The sequence below is a fragment of the Pygocentrus nattereri genome, chromosome 8 (assembly GCF_015220715.1).
Source record: "Pygocentrus nattereri isolate fPygNat1 chromosome 8, fPygNat1.pri, whole genome shotgun sequence".
Taxonomy (NCBI): domain Eukaryota; kingdom Metazoa; phylum Chordata; class Actinopteri; order Characiformes; family Serrasalmidae; genus Pygocentrus; species Pygocentrus nattereri.
In genome coordinates, this window is record NC_051218.1 from 12212341 (window position 1) to 12233962 (window position 21622).

At 38.6% G+C, this 21622-nt stretch overlaps 2 protein-coding genes across 3 annotated transcripts; both read left to right on the top strand.

The window, feature by feature from the left end:
* Nucleotides 1-273: 273 nt before the first annotated feature.
* LOC108442593 lies at nt 274-11996 on the top strand. Of its 2 annotated transcripts, none has more exons than XM_017722716.2 (9): nt 274-295; nt 4035-4193; nt 4827-5763; nt 6429-6765; nt 7794-7822; nt 8123-8251; nt 8516-8582; nt 9657-9764; nt 9901-11996. In XM_017722716.2, exons 2-9 carry the CDS (start codon nt 4100-4102, stop codon nt 10600-10602), a joined length of 2403 nt encoding a protein of 800 aa, XP_017578205.1. In that variant the 5' UTR covers nt 274-295; nt 4035-4099; the 3' UTR covers nt 10603-11996. The 2 variants fall into 2 exon arrangements, with proteins under 2 accessions (XP_017578205.1, XP_017578204.1); XM_017722715.2 differs by having other exon boundaries at nt 275-295; nt 4627-5763.
* A 278-nt stretch (nt 11997-12274) lies between these two features.
* Nucleotides 12275-20458, top strand: rom1b (retinal outer segment membrane protein 1b). The gene is made up of 6 exons (XM_017722717.1): nt 12275-12379; nt 13021-13171; nt 15110-15385; nt 16179-16333; nt 17379-17625; nt 19689-20458. The coding sequence occupies exons 2-6, from the start codon at nt 13022-13024 to the stop codon at nt 19929-19931; spliced, it is 1071 nt and encodes a 356-aa protein (XP_017578206.1). The 5' UTR covers nt 12275-12379; nt 13021; the 3' UTR covers nt 19932-20458.
* The last annotated feature ends 1164 nt before the right edge of the window (nt 20459-21622 follow it).

Consider the following 21622-nt stretch of genomic DNA (forward strand, 5'->3'; position numbering starts at 1 on the left):
ACGTTACTTCAAAACTCCTTGACTCATCTCACCATCCCCCACATTCCCCACGCACTCGGAAGACTTTTCAAACAAAAACACTTACGTCAGAGGCGCAGAGCGGATGGGTATGTTTTAGAGGTAAAGAGGACTTGTTTAGTCCGGTTTCAACCGGTTTTTGTGCCCGGGTCTACTTTATTTTTTGCTGCAGTGCATTAGTGCGCATGTGTGGCATTTATTCAGCAGTCTCAACAAAACATTTTCTGGTGGATCTTGGAAATTACCAGAATGTTCCAGTCACCACCAGCTTCGATAAGTTACGTATTTACCTCTTCTAGTTAGTATAGTAATTGTTGTTTCGTTTACTTCTACTCCAGTCCTAAAACACGTACTTCAAACCATATACCACTTCATACCATAAACCACGCCTGTAACTGTTTCACTCGTTTGCAGCAAGCTGCTCATTCCAAACACGAGTGGGTCATGTATTTCGTTTTCTGAGGGTATGTTTACCACATGCTCTTTACCGAATACATACGCGTCATACGTGTCTACTCTGACTCGTTTACTTGGTCGTGTAGGACACACGTATGACACGTATCCCCCCCGCCTTCGTCTTGCTGAGGGGCACATTCCTCCCTCAATGAGAGGCAAGAGGGGCTTATTTTGTGGGGGTGGGTGCCAGAAAACAAAAGGGTGAGTGTGAGGTTTTCCTCCCAGTGTGTTCCAATCATCTTACCAAATAAGATCTAATACTACAAGCATTTCTTTATGATTCCTAAAAGAATCTTACAGTTACTTCTGACTCGTCAGGATACCACAGCTATTATAGACAATACCTCAGGAATATAAGACATATACATATAACATTATTGTAGAAGTTGAAGTCTTTTGTAGGAATCTTAGGATGTTGCTACAGCTCCTTTTTTGTGGTGGTGAGGATTTGGACATGTTTGAATATCTACCTTGATAAACTTGTAGGCCTTGATTTTGCCAAGGCCACAGCCTAATCTTTAAAGGGAAAGCTTTGATTCAAGGCAATTCCCTGTTGAAATGAACAGTTTAGATCAGGTCTAAACTGGTTTAGGCTGGTCTGGTGCTAGTTTAGCTGGTCACTCATCATCTGGTAATGCCTAACACCATACACCATACACCATAGAAGTGTTCAAAACACAAGATATACTAGTTCTTGTAGTGAAACGTGATCAGAATTACAGATTCCACTGCTGCCGACAGCATTCAAAACACAACATGCTTGTTTTGTTAGTGGTTTTTCCAGCAGGGTTGGCTTTCTTCCTTTGGATTTTATAATGTTCTGATCTATGCATGCAGAGGAGGACGGTATGGCAAAATGCAGTATCACAATATTTTAGGACATTTTTATGATGAACAATATGTCGCAATATTTGTTTTCTGATGTCTGATAAGTTAGGACAAACAAATAGAGCGAAATATTTTAAAAACGATCAAAAACTATGAATCCAGTTAGTTGTATTCAGCATTTTACGTTTCACTATTAAATCCAACTAGCTGAGTTATGATCTCTTTTTAATCAAACCTGCAGTTGGGAATTGATGATATAGTACTGATGATATCCACAATATACTCAGAAAAGCATATTGTGGTATAGTTTGTCATGATAATGATAAATATTGTCATATTTTCCAGTTCTAAGTGCATGTAAATTGACTAACTCTTAATTTAGTACCAGATTAGATGCAGAGCATTATTGCTGGTTCCTGCTAGATCTCAACACTTAATTCAACATATTTTGCTCCTTAGGTTAGCAAGTTACATCTTGTACAGGCTGATGCTCTTAACGAAAGTCTGGAAAAGAGATGCATTTTCTCGCCTGTAGCCTGTGATAGCTGTTTCAAAAGAACTGTATGCTAAAACATAACATTGTCAACCATAACTAAAAGTCTTACAACAACTTGAGGGGTATAACAATAAAATCTATAATATCTAATGGCATTAATGCGGGCATGTTTGCTGGGGTAGGACTAAGGTGTTAGAACAGGAACAGTGCCAGATTCCAGCACAGTTGGCTTATTTTCGTGCTCAAACACACCAGATTCAATTTATCAGTGAATTGCTGGGTTCGGTTGGTGTGTTTGAGTTGGAAAATCTGCAAACTGTGCTGGTATCTGGCTCTTACTTCTCCACCCCTGTTCTGGAAAGTTCCATGCACAAAATGTCCATCCATTTATCCACTAGAGGGCGTAAAAAGCACAGGGTGAAGTTACCATGAAAGGGGATCTCCACCAGTTTTTCTAACTGTCTGCGCATTGTGATTCAAGCAAAGTCATTTGGGGCGGGGGTGGGGGGCATGCTCCACTCTATAGGAACTTACTGAGTCAGAATTGTTCACACTGGTCATGACAGAAAGCAGACCTCCACCTCTTTAAGCTCTTTCACAAAAAGCTTCATGAAATTGTTATGAGCATGCTGCATGATGTCTAAATACTGTTTTACAGTAGTGTTGAGAGAAGTTTGGGCTTAAAACATACTTTGTTTAATATTTTAATTGTGGAAGGATACATGAAGATCATTTTAATGCAAAAGGATCCCAAAAGATAATTTTTTTCTTTGATTTCCAGTGTTTTACTAATGTCAACACTACATATAAGACACATTTTAAAATATGTTTCAAAACATTTGTCAAAGACTGAACTCAATTTATTTCCAGTCAAAACAGCCATTAAATACACATTTTTCATTTTTAGTGGCAGGAAAAAACAGAAAACATATTTAACAGAAAATTACACAGAAGCAATGTGAGTATTTTTACATTTACAGTAAAGTTTAAAATTGAAATGTAAAATGTCCAGCAGTTTTCAAGAGACCCAGTGAAGTCTGGAAACCCTGAGACAGTCTGATCATGCGATACAAAGCCCTCCACTTTTACCAGAAGGGCTTGGAGTGTGTGAACATGTGCAAATACAGTATAGTGTCAATTTTCCCCCGATCTACCATTGTTTTGTTGTTTATCCTTTAAAGACTGCAGTTTGTGTCAACAAAAGTTTGTGTTTCTATGAATCACTTCAATCACCAGATTGAAATGTACTGTAGTCTAACTATGTTCTTAAAACTGTATACACAAAAGAGCAACATTAGCATAGCACTGAATGCTCCCATTGTGTAACAGGATATTGACTAGAAAGTGTGAATTGAGTGAAACTGCAAGAGTCAGTTAGATCATTCTAAACCCCCGCTGAGGGAGAAGAAGAGAAAGAGATGCGGCCTGTTGGAAGAACAACATTCATCCGGTGCTTGACATGTCTGGACATGTCTAAAAACACAAGTGATTTATTATTGGTGTAATACACAATGTAATATGTATGTTATACAACTTAAAACTATAATATCTCAGTTCTTCCACATTTAAAAAATTTAAAATGTTCAAATTTAAGGGAAATTTCACAGATTCTTTAAAATTGCTACATTCAGTTCAATCAATGAGAAGTAATCTAAGTCATTCACAATGGGTCATCTTGAGAACAAAAGTGTCTCAGGAATCACGCATCATTCGTAACCATTTTGTGCAATTAACTTGCGTAACGTTTTGTCAGGGAGCTTTTAGCAGCATTAAATTCTTCAGTTAAAACTCTGAAGAATTTAACAGAGCATTTCAAGTCAACCCAGTCCAAATGACCTTGTTTACATCTTAACCATGTAATTATGTGGAAATTAATTGAAAAATCTGTAGAATCCCACTTTAAAACTGCAGGGCGTCATCATCCTTTGCAATTTTATTTGCGGCAGAACATGATTGATTTTGTCCCTATTGCTGCCTGTGTGCAAGGGCAATTGGTTCACGCTCTCATTCGGCTTAATGTTGAATCATTACATCAGAATCTCATCGCTGTTGGGTGTCGGAGTGTTCTAAAGCCATTGAGCATGTTTCAGTTCTGCTCCATGCGCCGGATTTGGGATGCAAAGAATGTAGATCTAAATGTTTATACTTTAGAAATACAAAGCGTTTTTCAAAATTGGACCAGCACTATCACAGTCTGACGGTATTACCTATGGTGAACCTATGATTGAACTGGTAGATCGACTGTAAAGAAGAAAGAAAGAATGGAAAAGTATTTCACTCCTGTGTGCGGATCATCAGAAGATGAGCGTAAACTCCAGAAACATCAGCGTCTCATTTCCCATCACCAGCTACAGCATCAGCATCCCAACCAATACCATAACCGAGGACCACAAGGGTATGTGCTGAGCCTTTTGTTTCTCTGTAATCTGAATTAAAGTGTCAGATTTGTGTGGATTTGATATTCACAAACAATATTTCCTACCATGACCTGAGTTAGAGACATTAACACCCATTATTCAGGTAATATTATATAAGGTTTGGTAACTACTATGAAACAAATGTGTTATATAGTTATCAGAGTAAGGAATAGAAGTGTGTACCTACATACAGGCCTTTGGAGTTTAAAGCTCTAAACAATAAACAGAGCACCTCCCTAATAATGGTACCTAAATGGGAACTGATGTAAATGGCAATGTAGCACTGTAATTTATTCCAAAAGGTTTCATCACTAGTACATCACTAGTATTTTTTTTCAATTCTGACATTTCTGACAGTCCACATAGGCCTACTATTTCACACATAACCACAAATTCTTGCTTTTATATCAGACCTAGTCCTTCAGATGAATATAGAAGACACAGTGACACCCGTGACTTCCATCATCACCATTACCAAAATCACCCTCATCATCGTCGTCAAACCCTCACGACCACCATTTCCCACCAAAGCCAATACAACACCCTTTCTAGAGCCTCCACATCCAGCCTCTCTTCTTCTTCCTCCTCTTCTTCCTCTCCTTGGACTTCAGAGCCCAGTCTGGAGAACGAGCGGTATCTCCTGCAAAACAAACCGCAGCATTCCCTGTCCTGCTCCAACATTCCAGAAGCCAGGCGCAAATTCCAAGATGAGGAATCAGAGGATTTGGACTTTGATCAGAGTGACTCAGCCATTTTCCCACATCGTCATCACAAGCAGGAGCATCAGCAGCATTTTGGCCATTCTGGACACCTGCAAAGGCCACGGACATGCCGACTCCGCAGGGGCCAGAGCCGGAGTGAAGAAGGACTGCTTCAGAGCCCTGGGGAAGATAAAAAACCCCACCCAATGGAGCCGGGCCCACTGTACAAGACCGCCAGCCTGGGACAAAGCCTTGCCTTCAATGAAACTGCTGCACAAGCAGCAGCACGGGGAATGGCAGGACCTAAGAGGGCTGCATCATCCATCCAGCTGCCAAGCAAAGGCATCCTGAAGAACAAAGATGAAGGCCAGATGCAAGGAAATGTCAGAAAATCTAAGTCTATGGAGGTACTGTCCACTAGAGTGCAGGTCACTGGTCCATGCAAGCAGAGCACAGTGGAGAATGCGAGAGCAGAATTGCTGAAAGAGAAGCTTGAATTCTCAGCCTTTCTGGATGAAATCACCAGGCAGGTCATCAGCCCCTCCAGACTCAGCTCTTTCGGGATCACCTCCACCACCACACTAGCATCACTCAAATCGCCACATGAGGAGCACAGGATACCCACTAAATCAGTCAAGCAGGCACAGGAACACGTTCAGCCACCAGCCATACAGCAGAGTTCCAAACTCACCAGATCAGATGGTGCAAAAATAGGAATGGACTCTCACACATACAGGAGATCCCATCCCAGCAAACACAACCATAACCATCATGCCACAAGTCCCTCCGGACCTCCACAGCACCACCAGCAGCAGCACAGCCATGAGAAGAGGCTCTGCACTGAGAGGTAATGATGCATGATATAGACAAAATGTCATATTGCAGATAATATTTCTAAATATTGTGAAATATAGTGGTATTACTTACACAATGTTAAATATTCATGGCCTGCATCATTTTATTTTTTGTGAGAGCATCTTAAGACACATTTCTGTCTATATCTGTCTTATAATTATTATTAATGTTTTGGTGATGTTTTAACAAAACCAATAACTTTGTAGTAGAAGGAAAAAACTTTAAAATAATGAACCTAATCAAAGCTATTTTAAACAATGTCTCTTAGCAATTCTGACTTGGTAAGTATCTCTAGAATGGAACATCAAACCACTCTGAATGATTTTGTTTACATCTTAAAATATTTAGAAAAAGATTCCCTTTAATTTAACAAGTTAATGTAAGGTTTTATTCCAAATCACTTTGGACAATGTTTATTGGTTCATTCATCATGAAATGTTCACAAAAATTGCTGATGGTTTTGATTTGACAGAAAATTTATTGGTTCATGAATATTCCAGAAACTCACCTGGAATTCTTTGCTCAGAATTGCTGTCAGTATACAAAATTTAAAAAAGTGGCTTGTTAGATTTTGAGATGGCAGCCTTTTATAATATCAATATTTGTGATGCAAAGGCCAATATTGTAATAACTCTTAACAAACAATACATTGTGCAGCCCGTGTGAGAGGCATGGAAGCACATCATCACACAAACAGCAGCATAGGAAATACAGCCAGCTCCTCACTGATGGCACTAGCACCAGCCCCGAGCCCATCCTGCAGGAGAAGCACCATCACACCAAGTGCAGAGGGCCTTACCATGGAGGTCGTGGCACGGCTAAACAGGTCCAAGCTGGCCATGAGCACAAGGGCTCTCCTCCCCCAACAAGACCCTCTGGCCTGGAGTGTGAGTCACCTTCAAGCAAGTCATCCACAGCTACCAGCCCCAGCTCAGAGAAAAGCCAAAAGAAAAAACACATGGGACACAAGAGGAACTCCAAAAACTCCCACAAGGTGAGCATGTTTCTCTTTTTCTGTATACATATTATGTACATGTATTATAGTGTACAATACTGTGTAGATATCAGAGGCCTCCTTTCATTTATTTCCAGTCAAAATGGTAATAAAATATAAGTTATTCATTCTTTTCAGGAGACATTTTGAGAAGATTAGATATAAGAGGGAAAAAAAGTTATATATAAGGGAAAAGTAAATAACATAAAACAGTTCCCAGAACTCCTAACAAACATGCAAGTTGTGATAGACCACCAAAACTGTTCCCATCAGATAAACAGTACTTAAAGCTTTAATTTCTCAGGGAGAGGAGAAAATCAACCTCCACTCTTGCTTCAGATCTGAAAAAATCTACAAGGGTTTCTGTCAGTCCTTCCACTGTGAGAAGACAGCTCAACACTATGTGTCTGACAGGGTGTGCAGCTTTGTATAAATCCGTTATCAGGATTAGTGTGTGAGAAGCATAAAATGCAACCAACTTCGAACCTTAGACCGAACCTTAGAGGTGTGGAAAAATATCCCTGCAGACCTCCTGAAGAATGAAAGCTGTAGGGTAATGCATGAACACATTAAATACTGAGAAATCTGATATTACGTTCAGTTGCTGAGGCTTTGGTGTAATTTTCTGTTAAATATATTTTTTGTTTTTTTGCTGGTGCTGGAAAAAAGGTGGTCTCTGACTTTTGCACAGTTCTGTATATGCCATACGTATTTTAACACAAGTGTTATCCACAATAACCTTAACTGTGTTATAAAAGGTGTTTATAGATGATTAAAAAATTGTGAACTTGGACCAGTGAGTTTCAGTAATTTTTCCCTGTATTAGCTTGACACCTTATTCAGAGACACTATGCATACTAAAATAGAACAGCAGCATACAGGGTAACCCCCATCCTGCCTGCATCTGTTCATTAGCCTGGTGGAACCGGATGAGTCTGAATCAATGGTCTTTCCTGAAGCGCATGACTTCGAAAATCAATGTTCTGCTTATCTTTCTGTCCCCTCATGCTCTGACCTCCCACCCCCAGGATCCAGTGAGCACTGAGGACAGAGCTGAGTGAGTGTTTTTCTCTCTGCAGTGCTATTTCACACTATTGATTCTGACTGTTCCAGAGTATTCCTCTGGTTTTCTGTTTCCTGCTACTCTATATTCTGCCAGCCGGTCTGAAAAAAAAAAATTGATCCTCCTTCGCTTCTGTCTGGCCAAAGTAGACCCCGAACAGTTTTGCAATGCTGTCAGATGCAGGAAGTCTTATAAGGAAATGAAAACAATTTCTCTGACTATAAGTGGTTCAGTTATAGAAGCAAATGGTTTCTGCCCATAACGGTAAACTCCAACTCCCATGATGCCTTGCAGATTGCTGGAGCAGTATAACAAAGAGCTGCATGAGAATCTGTTGCAGACAGTGGCGTGCATTGAGAACATGGAGGCAGAACTACAGTGCACCAAAGCAGAATTAAGCAGCTTTAAAGAGAAATACAAAAGGTGAGACTGAGTGGTCAAATGATTTTGATATAATCTCAACCACATAATATTCTATAGTGTCATACACAATAGTAAACATGATACACAATAACATGATAACATTAATAGAGAGGCAAGGACAATTAATGATTAGTATAATATTGTGGTCTAAATGACATATTCTCTAAATGTTTACATATTTTCATAACAGACCAGAGGAAGGGTGTTTTACAGGCCCAGTATAGCCCTCATATAGCTGTTCAAATCTGTCTCATTCCCTTTCAGGCTTCAGGAGAGCTACACCAGCTGCCAACAGGCCAACAGTGTCCTAGAACAAAAGCTTCAGTCTGTGGTGAGACACACACACGCCCAACTTGTAGAATATACAAAGTGCAGTGATGTACCCAGAGTGCATTTATATACATACATACAAGAAAAATGAGTTAGTAGAAATCAAAACATCTGAGCTGTTCTTTACATTTCTGAACATATTTAGAAGAAAATCTTATCACATTGACTTACATTCAAAATGAATAATGTAATGCTCCTGTACACTTGTCAATTTTGATATATTAGGGTTTGTTTCAGCAGTGACAATATTAAGCTTACATGTCAAATAACACCAACACAGGAAGGTGTATTGAGTTGGGGGTGCTGACATTTTAAGCAGTGTATATGTGATGTCATGTAGATTTTTTTTTATTAGATTTTTTATTATTTACATCAAACTGAAAGTGTCATGTCATATTTAATGTGATCAGATATGACTATATATGTACAACTGAGGCATCAAACCACTGATGCACACCCTGCTCAACGCTCTCTTTCATTCTAGATTAACTTTATGCAAATTAGATGAGCAGTGACCAATAGGATTGTTGATATAGGACACAGTAACCGAATGTGTCATGCCCATAATCATGCTGCTCACTTTCAACACTCAGTTGTGGAACCCTATTGAATCAGCTGATTTTTTTAAAGCACTTACCCTTTCTGCCTGCTTGTATACAGTATTAACATGCCCTCGTCAAATTGGCCTCATCATTTCCCCTTGAGGGAATCTACGACACTGTCTTAAGTTCCAATACTTTATTTTAGATGAAGTGAAGTTCATTCAATGAGCCCTTGAAGGTGCAAAGGACTGAGTGTTAATTTCAGCAGCAGAACTTGCCCAGAAATCAGTGCGACCTGACACATTTCCCTTTTCAAATCCATAAATAATGGCAGACAAAGGTGTTTATAAGTCATAGCAGGAAAATACTTTAAAATGTGTAATATTTCAAAACTATAACATTTGCATGCTAAGTGTCTCAATGTCATATATATGACACCTGCTGCTTTTGTCTGCACTCTTGCATGAAGTACATAACCATGTACACTGCATTTAACCCTTTGCTGAGCATTACTAGCTTGCTGTCATTTTTAGGTGGACAGCACAAACTCAGAGAGGAAGTACCACTTGCACAGGATTATGGAACTGACTAAGCAACTGGATGCAGCTAAAAATACCATCATCTCACTGGAAAACATCAATGTGAGTGTAGATGGTGGACAGATTAATACTGGTGTATCGATCTATCTCATAGATGATGTAAAACGTTGCCATGAGCAGAGACTGTCATTCTTATGTTTCATGAGTGTCATGTTATGTCTGTCATTTTCATTTTCAGGTTCCCTCCTTGATCAAGGAGCTTCTGAACAAGCATTTTGACTCTCAGGAGACTGTGAGGAACTTCTTACTTTCCTCCAACTCACCTGGTCTGTCTGACACTGGCCAATCAGGCAGAGCTTTAGGACTCAAAGACAGCCAAATGCCCACTGGGAAAGGGGAGGAGAAAGCATCTGATTGGTTATTCACTGGACAGAAAAGCCTAAGTGACAGACAACAGCATGTTACAGCATTTTTGCCATGGACAGAAAGTCAAGACCCCTGGATGGCATCAGAGGAGATTCTAACTAAGCGGGAGACTGAACCAGGAGATTCAAAGCTTCCTTTTACTGTTGCTGATATTAGCCAGGCCATCTATAGAAACATAGCAGATGACAAGGCCACAGGGCATGACCCTATGGTCACAGTGCATCACTTAGGCTCAGAGACAGAAATACATTCCATCGGCATGTGGAGGGCTAGCGATGTTCCAGCTAATCCCTACAACCTAGAGGAGATAGGCTCAAACAGAGCAGCAGGAGTGCAGAAACTAGAAGGGAGTTCAGGTGATGCACAAAAGAACCTAAACGATGTCACCTATATTTCAGCACAGAAAATGCTGGATAATTTTATGAGCCAAATTCCTACTCCCGCACAGGAAGGGCCATCAGAGAGAGATCATGTAGGCCAGGACTGGGTGAAGAGGCCTGCAGAGGGCCTTTAGACTGCTTTAAAGGATTAGTTCAACCAAACATGCTAACAAACCTTACAATCAATGGAAGCTAATGACCACCAATTAGCATGATGTAAATTTCATCAAGTGAATTGATGGCTGTTCGCTTTTGTTCATCGTCAGCATTCGAATTAGCAAGTTTTCCTTTAATGACCTGATTCATGCTGACCTCTACTATAACACTGAATGCTACTCTCAGTATAAAACAGGTTGGAGAAGCAAAGATGGGGATTGTCTATAGGTAGTGTTTGGTTTTTGCTCTATATAACACTGTTAGAGATTAAGAGGGAAACCCGAAGGGATAAAGAGAGAATTATAACTTGCTTGACTGCAATTTCCTATTTGTTTTTTGGATGCAAACTTAGGATTTTCAGTGGAGAATCCCAGGTAACAGTGTAATACACATTAAAACCAGTTCAAAAGTGACTTAGGGCCATGTAAAATATTTTCAACTCATTCTTTTTTGTTGATGGTAAGCCTTATGGGGGTTATTTTCTGTCCTCCCCTCCTGCTTTCATTTCTATTTAAATAAAATGTGTGGTTGTGTTGCCTTTCCTCTTGATATTACATCTAGTTTCCTTTACTCTGCATATAACTAAACCAAGAGAGCTAGAATATGCTACTTTACCTCCATTTAGTCAATTTTGTTTCTCTTCTGTCTGTTTAATGTTTGCATATGTACAGTAATGTGCATAGGTCAGAGATTAGCCTTCATAGTTTTAATGTCTAGTGCAACTGACTAACTGGCAAAGTCCTTACTGGAAAAAGAAAAGAAAAATACAGAAATAGATTTTAAAGATTTTAGATTTGCAAATCAAATGGACTGACCAATCCAGAGTCCAGATATCACTGAATGTGTTTGGGATCACCTGCATCAAAAGAAGCAGAAAATGCAAACAAACTGCTAAGACCCAACTTGAAGACATGGAAAAATAGCAGAATTTTTGGAAAAACTGAAAGCAAGTCCCTGAAAAGAGTGGAAGATGCAATAAAAGCCAGAGTGGACTGTATTTAGTTGTTGAGGCATCTGTGTATTTTCCTGTTATATACATGTTTTCTGCTTTTGTTGCTGAAAAATTGATGAATAGCTGTTAGGACTGGAATTAAATACATTCAATAAATGAAGGGTGGTGTCTGACTTTTGCACAGGACTGTATGTGGTAGAATGGAAATGAAAATGTACGTACTGTAATTACTGTTAATTATGGTTAATGCATTTTAATGTAGTAGAAACTGTGGATGTTTTGTGTGGATGGTGTGCTCATTCATCTGTAATAGAACAATGCTGCACTGTTGACATGGGGATTATAATGCAGCTCATTTTGACACTTTCTCTCACACTCAGTTCCGACTGCAATAGATCAATAAACTGTGTACAAAAATTTTGTATGTTTTGTGTCTCTTACACTGAGTGACCACTTTTAACCTTAAACACTATACAACATTTTTCTCCTCCCATTTAACTGCTACTCCTCCCTCCCCTCACTCCTTCCTCTACTCCATTGCTATCATCAAGATACCTGGGTCCCCCTCCCTCTCTCTCTTTGGCTTTGCAGTCCAAGGGCAGGTGTGCTTAAAGGACATTGGCCTGGATTCCTATTGGCTGGAGTTAAATAGGATCGGACTTGAGGAGAAAGGATTATGGCATCCAAGACATAATAATGCGCCATATAATATTTCTGAGCCCTCGCCAAAATGGCTGCAGAACTGTAGGAGGCATTCTGTAGGCTCTGGGTCCCAAACGAAAGACACCAAACTATCTTTGAAGGTAATCAGTAATCCTAATTTTATGTTAACTCAGATGGAATGTAAAGCTTCTGTTCCGTGTTTTTAATATAGTACTGGAAATTTCCGTGTATTAACCACTTGGATACTAGGCTTTTATTCAGTTATTAATCATAAGACTTATCATTCAGTAAATATTATGATTTATTTGGCAATTTTTATCATGTAAGGTATGCAGATGTGAAATTGAACTAAGAACTAAGGAATGGGCCCATATACAGGCCCTTAGTGTTTAAGGGGTTAAAGTTGTTTTGAATCTGTTTTTCTCTGTGGATTTATGGTTTAAAATGCACATTCTAAATTATTTTTCATCTATTCGTTACCTGTAAATTGTCTGTTTACTCCTGTATCAGACGTTGGGCCAAGCATATTTGCCTCCCAAAGCTTTAAATCCCCATCTCTCGTCTTTTCTCTCGTCCTCGCAGAACTAGGCTAGTTATTTATAGTTTATCAACTTTAGCTGTATTCTAATAGCCGTTGGGATGATGTCATAACTTCATTTTGAATTTACTGCAGTTATATGTTTTTTTCTTTTTTAACCTGTGACTAATCCTCTAGATTGTCTCACTTTCTCCAGCTCATCCTTTAATGCCTCCTTCCCTTGTCCTTGTTCTCTTATTGTAGTATGTCAGTCTTGAAGTTAAAGTTCTCCTTCCAGAGGAGAGTGCGTTTGGCCCAGGGCCTCTGGCTCTTGTCATGGATGGCCATGGTCTCTGGAGCCATCACCGTTGCCATGGGGGTCTTCCTCAAGACTGAACTGTTCCGCAGGGCAGAGGTAATAAGCCTTAATTACTTTTAATGCCAGCTCAACACACAGTTTGTTACCATGTCCAAAGCTTGCAACAGCTCAGCCACATCGTTTTTCACTTAACTATATTTCACTAATTCACAATTTTTAAAAGATTTTTGATTTGCTGTTATGCTATTAGCCATAAATGATTGTTATGACCTAAAATAATTATTTATACAGTCGTGCTCATAAACCTGTGATGAGGACATAATTACTAAACTTAATAAAAATGTTAATAATTAAATAAACTTTAATAAACTTTAATATTAAATAAATTCTAGGTGTGTAATTAATTGATGACAGTTATAACATCAAATGGTTTTCTGTATTCTAACAGTATGGAATTAATTTAGCCTACTTTTTTCAAGTGCCCATAGCACTGATAATATAGTATAATCTAATACATAAACATTGTTAAACTTAAAGAAACGGAACAGTTAAAACAGACCATTTTGAACTGATTCTTTCTGTGATGTCACGAAAACCAACACATTTCCACATATCCATCTGTTTGGCTTACAGCTGTTTAGCCCCGCCCATCCATACAGAAGTTATAAGGCGTGTTTGAGCAAGGAGTGCTTTTTTGAATGAGGCACAACGCAGGCCAGCCAATCAGATTTTTGCTCATTTGCATATATATGTGTTAAAAGTGCAGTTACAAAAACAGCCTGTTTAAGTCTAAGGGATAAAGAGAAGCTTTAGTACATAGAACCACAGAAATAAAATAAGGAAATCTGTAAATTAACACAATGGAACCAGACCAATGTACTGATATACTGAAATACACATGACAAAGTTAAACTCATCCACATACAGCACATTAACAGGACTGCAGGCCGTGATTTGCAAAACTAAACCTGACTGGACTAGATATTTTTCAATTTGTTAAAATAAACATGGAAGCTTGTTACAACAGCAAGCAGTCAGTTCTTACTTTTGTGCATACAATGGTGTCAATGACAGCCACAGTCTGCAGACTCAGCGCTAGAACTGAAGCAGCTGCGGTGCCTTTTACTGTCAGTCCTTGACAGTCTGTAATGGGTGCTACTGGTCACATGTCAAAGGAACCGGAAATAACCTCCAACGCCCATTGTAGGAAAGTCATTAGGTCAGCACGTGTAGAGCTTTAAACATTTACAACTTCTTTTTTTACAGCTCAACATCACATAGTTAGACCTGCTTTCAAGTTTAAGGGCAAGTGACGTGTTTCCATCAGTGGCATTGAAAAAGATCTGTCAAACTTACTATATGTGACTCTTTCCTGCTTTTTGGTATTTCTTTTTTAATACTTTTGCTATTGACCAAAGTTCTGTTCAAAGAACTGACGGAATCTGAATGGAAGACGATCTGAGGCCACAGTACAGCATCCATGCAAAAGGAGTGCATTACCATTCTTTGCATATGTTGTTGTTGTTCATAAAAATGCCTTGTGTATATTAAAAGGTAAATTAGTAGTAGGTTTTCAAAATGTTCTTAACATCTAATAAATGTTTAAAAAACACTGAGCTTTTCAAAATGTATATTTATCCATTCATCATAATTAATGAAGCACTTATTAACCAAACCAGGTGTTGGATGATAACTACAGCTAATACTGGGCTGCCTCATGGTGGGGTTTGGAGGCTAAACAAACACATTGACATACATAAAATCACTGGTTATTCTATTAATGTTATGTGTATTCGTAGCAAATAAAAGGTTACAGTCAGATTTAATTGCTTTTTGATCATTTTTTTCAGCTGCCTGAAACTTTTGCATTGTACTGTATGTAATTATGTTTTTAAGCCAACACACTCAACACCTAACAATGTGGTAAACTAGATCCCAGCTGGTATTCATATTATAGTTAAAAACACTGCATTTGTGCAGATTTCAGAAGTTACAATTTCTGCTTGTACCTTTAACCCTTACCTTATTTTGTAGGTGATGCACAACAATGACATCCACATTGTGCCCAATCTGCTGATGGCGGTGGGGCTGGCATCTGTGGGGATCAACATCTGCGCTGGCAAAGTGTGCCAGGACTCTCTGGATGCCTCACGGTTTCCACGCTGGAAGAATCTCCTCACTCCCTTCTTCTGTGTCTCTATATTCTTCACCTCCCTGCTGCTGGTGGCCATGATATTGAGCTATGCCCTGCAGCCCAGTCTAGAGGAGTCTCTGAAAGTGGGCCTGAAGAACGGCATCCGCTTCTATAAGGTGAGTAATTACATTCATGCACAAATTCACATTCACTCTCTAATAACCCGAAAACAACAGGCACTATTACCCAGCTTACCTTAAGACTTTTTACTCAGGTAATGCCCAATGACAGCTGGGATAGGCTCCAGCACCCCACTGCGGCCCAGAAGGATAAGCAGTTTAGATTATGTATGTGTGTGTGTGTGTGTGTGTGTGTGTGTGTGTGTGTGTACTATGCAATTAAACTGTTATGGAACTAGCTTTCCTCATGAAAACAAAATCCTTTCAAACATCAGAATGATCATGTTTCTGAAAACTCTGAAAAACACAAAAACCACTCACATAGTATTGTTTTTGTCATGGGAATAGGTTGGGCAGTTAAATCCAAACATATAGAAATACAGCATAAATAATATTAGATAGATAGAAAGCCAGTGTTATGACAATTGCATATGACTGTACCAAAATACATTTTGGTTATTTTCTGTGAAGTTTCTTTTACAGAGAACAAACTAAAATATGACATTTTTCTACACACTTTACTCCACAGGTTTCATTATTTGCTGAGTTTAACATTTTAGAAAAAATAAAACAGAAAACAATAAACATGCCACAACTTTAGCATAAGCCACTTTTTATGTTTTATTTTTTCCCAAGATGTTAAATTCAGCAAATAAACGGTAGTTTTGCATTAGTTATGTAATTTAGTCCAAGACCACATTTTATGAGTTGGAAAACTTATAACCTATAATGTCATACAACAGACCTAAAGCTCTCAGATCTAAGTGTAAAGAGGTAATATATTCCACAGGACACAGACACTCCAGGCCGCTGCTTCCAGAAGGAGACAATTGACCGTCTGCAGGTTGAGTTTCAGTGCTGTGGAAACACCAACTACAGGGACTGGTTTGAGGTGCAGTGGATCAACAACCGCTACCTGGACTTCACCTCCAAAGAAGTAAAAGAGTGAGTGATTAAAGATAAAGCGCTTTGTTGCACCACACTGGGGGAGAGATTGAGAGAATAGCATGTATGGTCAGAGGATGAGAGGACTTCCTGTGTTTCCTGTAAACATCATCGACAGTCCCAGATTCTTGCTTTCATAATGTCGTATTTGCCAATCAAAAAGGTCATGTGCTAGCACATGTCACCCTGACCGATTTACATTGATCATCACTCAAATTACTCACATCCATGAGGAGCTATGGATCACCCCCCAAAAAAATCTATTTGGAGCATACAAAGAACAATCAACAATCAAACTACTTTTTTCAAGTTTCTATACTATTTTTGAGACTTTTACTCCACCACAATTTACATTTCTCCACTACTTTCTACTATTTAAAAAATCATCACTAATAATCCAATTTTCCAAGCCTTTTTGGAGCATTTCTCTTGGTCCATTCATAATGAAATTATCACACAACATGAAAGGCAGTCAATGATGTACAAAAAAAGCAAATAAAAAAGGAGATACATTTTTTGATAGTGATGATATAAGAATACAAAAGAATAATAATAAGTCACAAATCAAACCAATCATAGCACACCTTCACTAAATCCCTCCCCTGACAGTCCAATCATAGCTCTGACAAGCTTTCAGAATGAAAGAAATGCTGTAATAACACTGTGCAAGGTATTTTTAATTAGATTCCCTAGACTCTTTCAGGAGTTTGGATGGGGAATGAAATTTTACCCATTTACTACACTAAAGACACAAGTGTATAAATGGCTGGATTGTAAGAATATCTCACAATACTTTTACTTTGATACATTTAAAAGCAAATACTTTTGTACTTTGACTCAAGCAAAACAAATAGAGCACTATCTCTATTTTCACTCAAGTACTAGGTTTGTAAACTTTGTCTACCACTGTTAAAAACATCCAGGGCTAACTGATATATCTAGCAGTAGCCCCTGACTGTATGTCTTCTTGTAAGTCGCTCTGGATAAGAGCGTCTGCTAAATGCTGTAAATGTAAATGTCTTGTGCCACTCTTTCTCTTGTCCAGTCGTGTGAAGAGTAACGTGGATGGCCGTTACCTGCTGGATGGCGTGCCGTTCAGCTGCTGTAACCCAGCCTCCCCGAGGCCCTGCATCCAGTACCAGCTTCTGGACAATGCAGCCCATTACAACTATGAGTACCAATCGGAAGAGCTGAACCTGTACAGCCGTGGCTGTCGTCAGGCTCTGGTCAACTACTACATGGGCCTGATGAACACGATTGGGCCTGGAGTCATGTCTGTCTTCCTGATTCAGGTACAGAGCATGAAGATTAAGACTTATAAAGGTAAAGTGTGCTGTAGAGGAAAAATCCTCAACCATCTGTCTGGAGATGCACTGTAGATTAGAGCAGAGTCATCTGGCAAGTCAAAGTCTGAAGACACTTATTAGATGGCAGAATAGAGCTAGAATAAATAAATAACAATAATAATAGTTGAGAACATAAACATAAAGTAACGTAAAATTTAAATAAGACATCAGTCAATAAAAAGACATCAACTGAAAAAGGGGACAACAAAGAGACAAAGATAAAAGACCAGATAAATGAGACAAATGGTGAGATGAAGAAAAAACAAAACAGACAGCTAGATATCGAACTGTGTAATAATCACTGCATTACAATGTGCTGTGCTCTGGCCCACCAGGCAGGATGTGATGAGCACTGTTATATACAGCCTCGTTTGTTTAAGAGTAAAACTGACCATTACTGTTAATACTGTAAATAGCTTTGATTTATAGTTTTAATAAGTAAAAACTGCAACTTTTTTCATTTTCTTGTGAAATCAACTCATTTTAAGATATTTTCTGTAATAACACAGCAACTCACTGTGGGATTATCATTGAGAGTTAAAAAGCCATAGACTTTTTATGAAAAAAAAACAACCCAAAATATTTATTGTTTATTGCTTTGGTTTAAGTAACATTTATAGCTCTGGAAAAATGAAAAGGATTTTTTCTCATATGCAAATGTGTTCTATTACTTAGTTTACAGTGTTATGTAAAAATAAGAAAGATTGATTACAGGCCATTACTATAGGTGCACAGGAGAATACAGCTATGTCACAGTAATCTTGTGGTTCTGTGCAGTCTTAATCACAGCATACACTTGCTAACCACTGTGAAAGTAATGCAACTAATTGCCAGTAATATTACAGTAATTACTGTAATTTTTACAGTGTATCTAATTACAGGTGTTATTGAAGGAACCTGTTTGATAACTACATTATTACAGGGATGACCTACAATAACATTAATTTGTTATGTAACATGCCTCCCTATATTGAACCATTCACACATTCATTGCTTCCTAGTTATTGACCAACTCCAACTCCATAATTCCAGCCATCTTATGGCACGAATGTAATTTGACCCAGAGGTGGAATTACTATCTGTTGTCATTAACCACTGTGTAATCAGCCGAAGGGTTTCGCAGCTGTGATTCTCTTCAGTTCTTAACTAAAACTTTTATATAATGCTACACTGTACAAAGTGGCTCCTATTTAAGAAATGACTTCATGTGGTATCAAGCAAGTGAACTTGTTTTATTCAACCAAAAAATTGCTTTGATTACAAGAATCATTCATTCAAAATATTTATTTAAGTTGAATAAAACTTGCTCATTTACTTGTTCCCACATAAAGTCATTTTTTAAGTAGATCTGATGAGCCACTTTTTACAGTGCAACAGGCTTTACTGAGTCAGGACCACTTCATAGCTTTATATAGTTAAAAAATATATAGTTACAAACAGGCAAACACTAAGCTAAATGCGCTTGTAGAAGCCATAGCTTGTTATGATCATCTGCAGAAACCACATAATTCCCTTACAGTGGCCCCAAAAGTATTTGGACTCTGGAAACTGATGGTAAACTTTTTGTGTGGAGAAAATCTGGAGAAGGATTCCAAAAAGACTGCAATAAGGACACTGTAAAGCACATAGGTGGACAAGGCAAAATCTGGGGCAGTTTTTCATACAATAGTGTTGATGAGCTTATGCTCATTGATGGAATTATGAACTGTACAGAAGTGTACAAAAACATTTTAGATGCAATTGCTTAATTTGTAACGATCTGAAACAAACCAGCCCCTTTTGAGAGAACATTTTACAAGAAAATGGAAGTCTTACAGTCTTGGAAAGGCCTGTTTGAAATAAATGATGGTTTGACATTTTGTTTCCTAACACAAATACTTTTTGGGGATATTATTGCCATATTTTATACAGTTAACAGTGCAGAATTAAAAACACACACCTTTGACAAGCCTGTCCAGAACACAAAAGACCACCTCTAACCCCCTGTGGCCTCTCTCTCTATGCTGTAGATGACTGTGCTCTTTAGCCTGCGCTTTCTACAGACATCCATGCAGGCAGTGGAGGGGCAAGAGAACGTGGAGATCGAGACAGAGGGCTACATCCTGGAGAAAGGAGTGAAGGAAACAGTCAAGGAGTTGCAAGAGAAGATCATGATCTTCTTCCAGCAAGTGCAGGTGGACGTCGCCCCTCCAGAGACCGAGGCGGCAGCAGAGGAAGCAGCACCAGAGAAGGAGGCCACTCCCGCAAGCTAAAGGACAGGGACTGGTTGAATAGAAGGTTGAATAAAGATCATAATTCTAATGATCAAACATCTAAACAAATATAAGCAAAACACTCCTTATTTATGTTACATCGTTATTAATGATCAATAAACTTGCCATTACAATTTCAAGATAATTTGATGAAAAAAGTCATTTATGACATCAAAAATGTCTTGACCATACTTTCTCTTCATCCAAACATAGTGACATAAAAATACAGAGAGCTAAGGAACCTGAAGGAAACCATAGTGTTTCACAGTGGTATATGAAAGAGTGTGTATATGAAAGCGCATGCTGTTTGTAGTCCCTCGTTCTGCTTTATGCGTGGCTATAAAGATATCAGTCTAGAGCAAATGCAAAAGAAGCGTGAGAACAATAAAGATTTGAGTTTGTATCTGCTTTGTGATGTTACTGGGTGGATTTTTCTAGTTTGTAAAAGTGAATGCAATGCTGTTTTTGATTTGAAACTATTTATAAAGGCTCAGAGCCCCTCCCTTCTTCCTCAAGAGGGTTCGAAAGAGTTGTCCCGCTTCTGTTTTATTCCTTTAGAGCACTTTCTCCTCACTATTGGTCTGGCTGAGGGTAACTTAGTAGACTAAAAATTTTGTGAAGGCTTTGTTTCCCTTTCGCATAGATAAAAATAGAATGAGAGTGTGATGTGGAGGGGGTTGGGGGGAGAGTGGGAGAGAGAGAGAGAGAGAGAGAGAGAGAGAGAGAGAGAGAGAGAGTGAGAGAGTGAACTGGATTATGTAGGCTAGTCTATAAACGACTAGTATGTCAGACTGATTTAGACAGCGTCGCAGGCTGTCCCGTGTTATGACACATGAAATCTCTTTATCCTTTTGGCTGCTGCTAATACCATAACTGCTGTCAAAGCATTCATAGCCTGCCATGTAGAACAAACATGAGAACTTTTTCTAATGTACCATATGCAGCATATCTGTGTCACAACTTTTGATCAGTTTAACGAACATTTGAAGACCACAATCTGTTTTTGAATCTGTTCTCTTTTCTGCATAATTCAATGGTTGAGATGTAAACCAAGTCATTCATAGTGATTTGATGTGAAATGGTTAATTGCAGAGAAACTGATTGAGTCAGAAATTGTTAAAATGATTATTAATAGTATAAAATTACTATTATTATAGTGGTGATAAGAATTAGAGGATGAAATGCATACAGTGCAAAAATAATGCTATTTTATTTACTATCCAAAATGACCAGTGAACCTACACGTGTCAGCTTAGTGTTTATATGGAACGTGGATGATGATTTAAAAAAAAAAGTGGTAAATCTGGGAAAGAAAAAAAAATAAATTTTTATCTGGGGACTGTTTTGCCTTACAGTGCTCCGCATGTTCCTCTCCACCTGGCTCTGGTTCTGCAAAGCATCAAAAAGCTTTCTTCTATTGTTTCAAGCTTGACATCATAACAACAGCAGAACCTCTGGTGCTAAACAGAATCACATACAACACATTATCAAACCATCTGAAGAACCATTTCACCATGCAAAGAATCATTTAAGCACGAAATGGTCTTAAATAGAACGCGTGGTTCTCTTATTTATTGTGTACATTAAGCCTATATTGCCACAGCACCGTGCTGGGCAGCACCGTGCTGGGTAGTGCTACTGCAGGACACCACACGATGGCGCTGTGGAACCACGTTTGACACCCTAACACC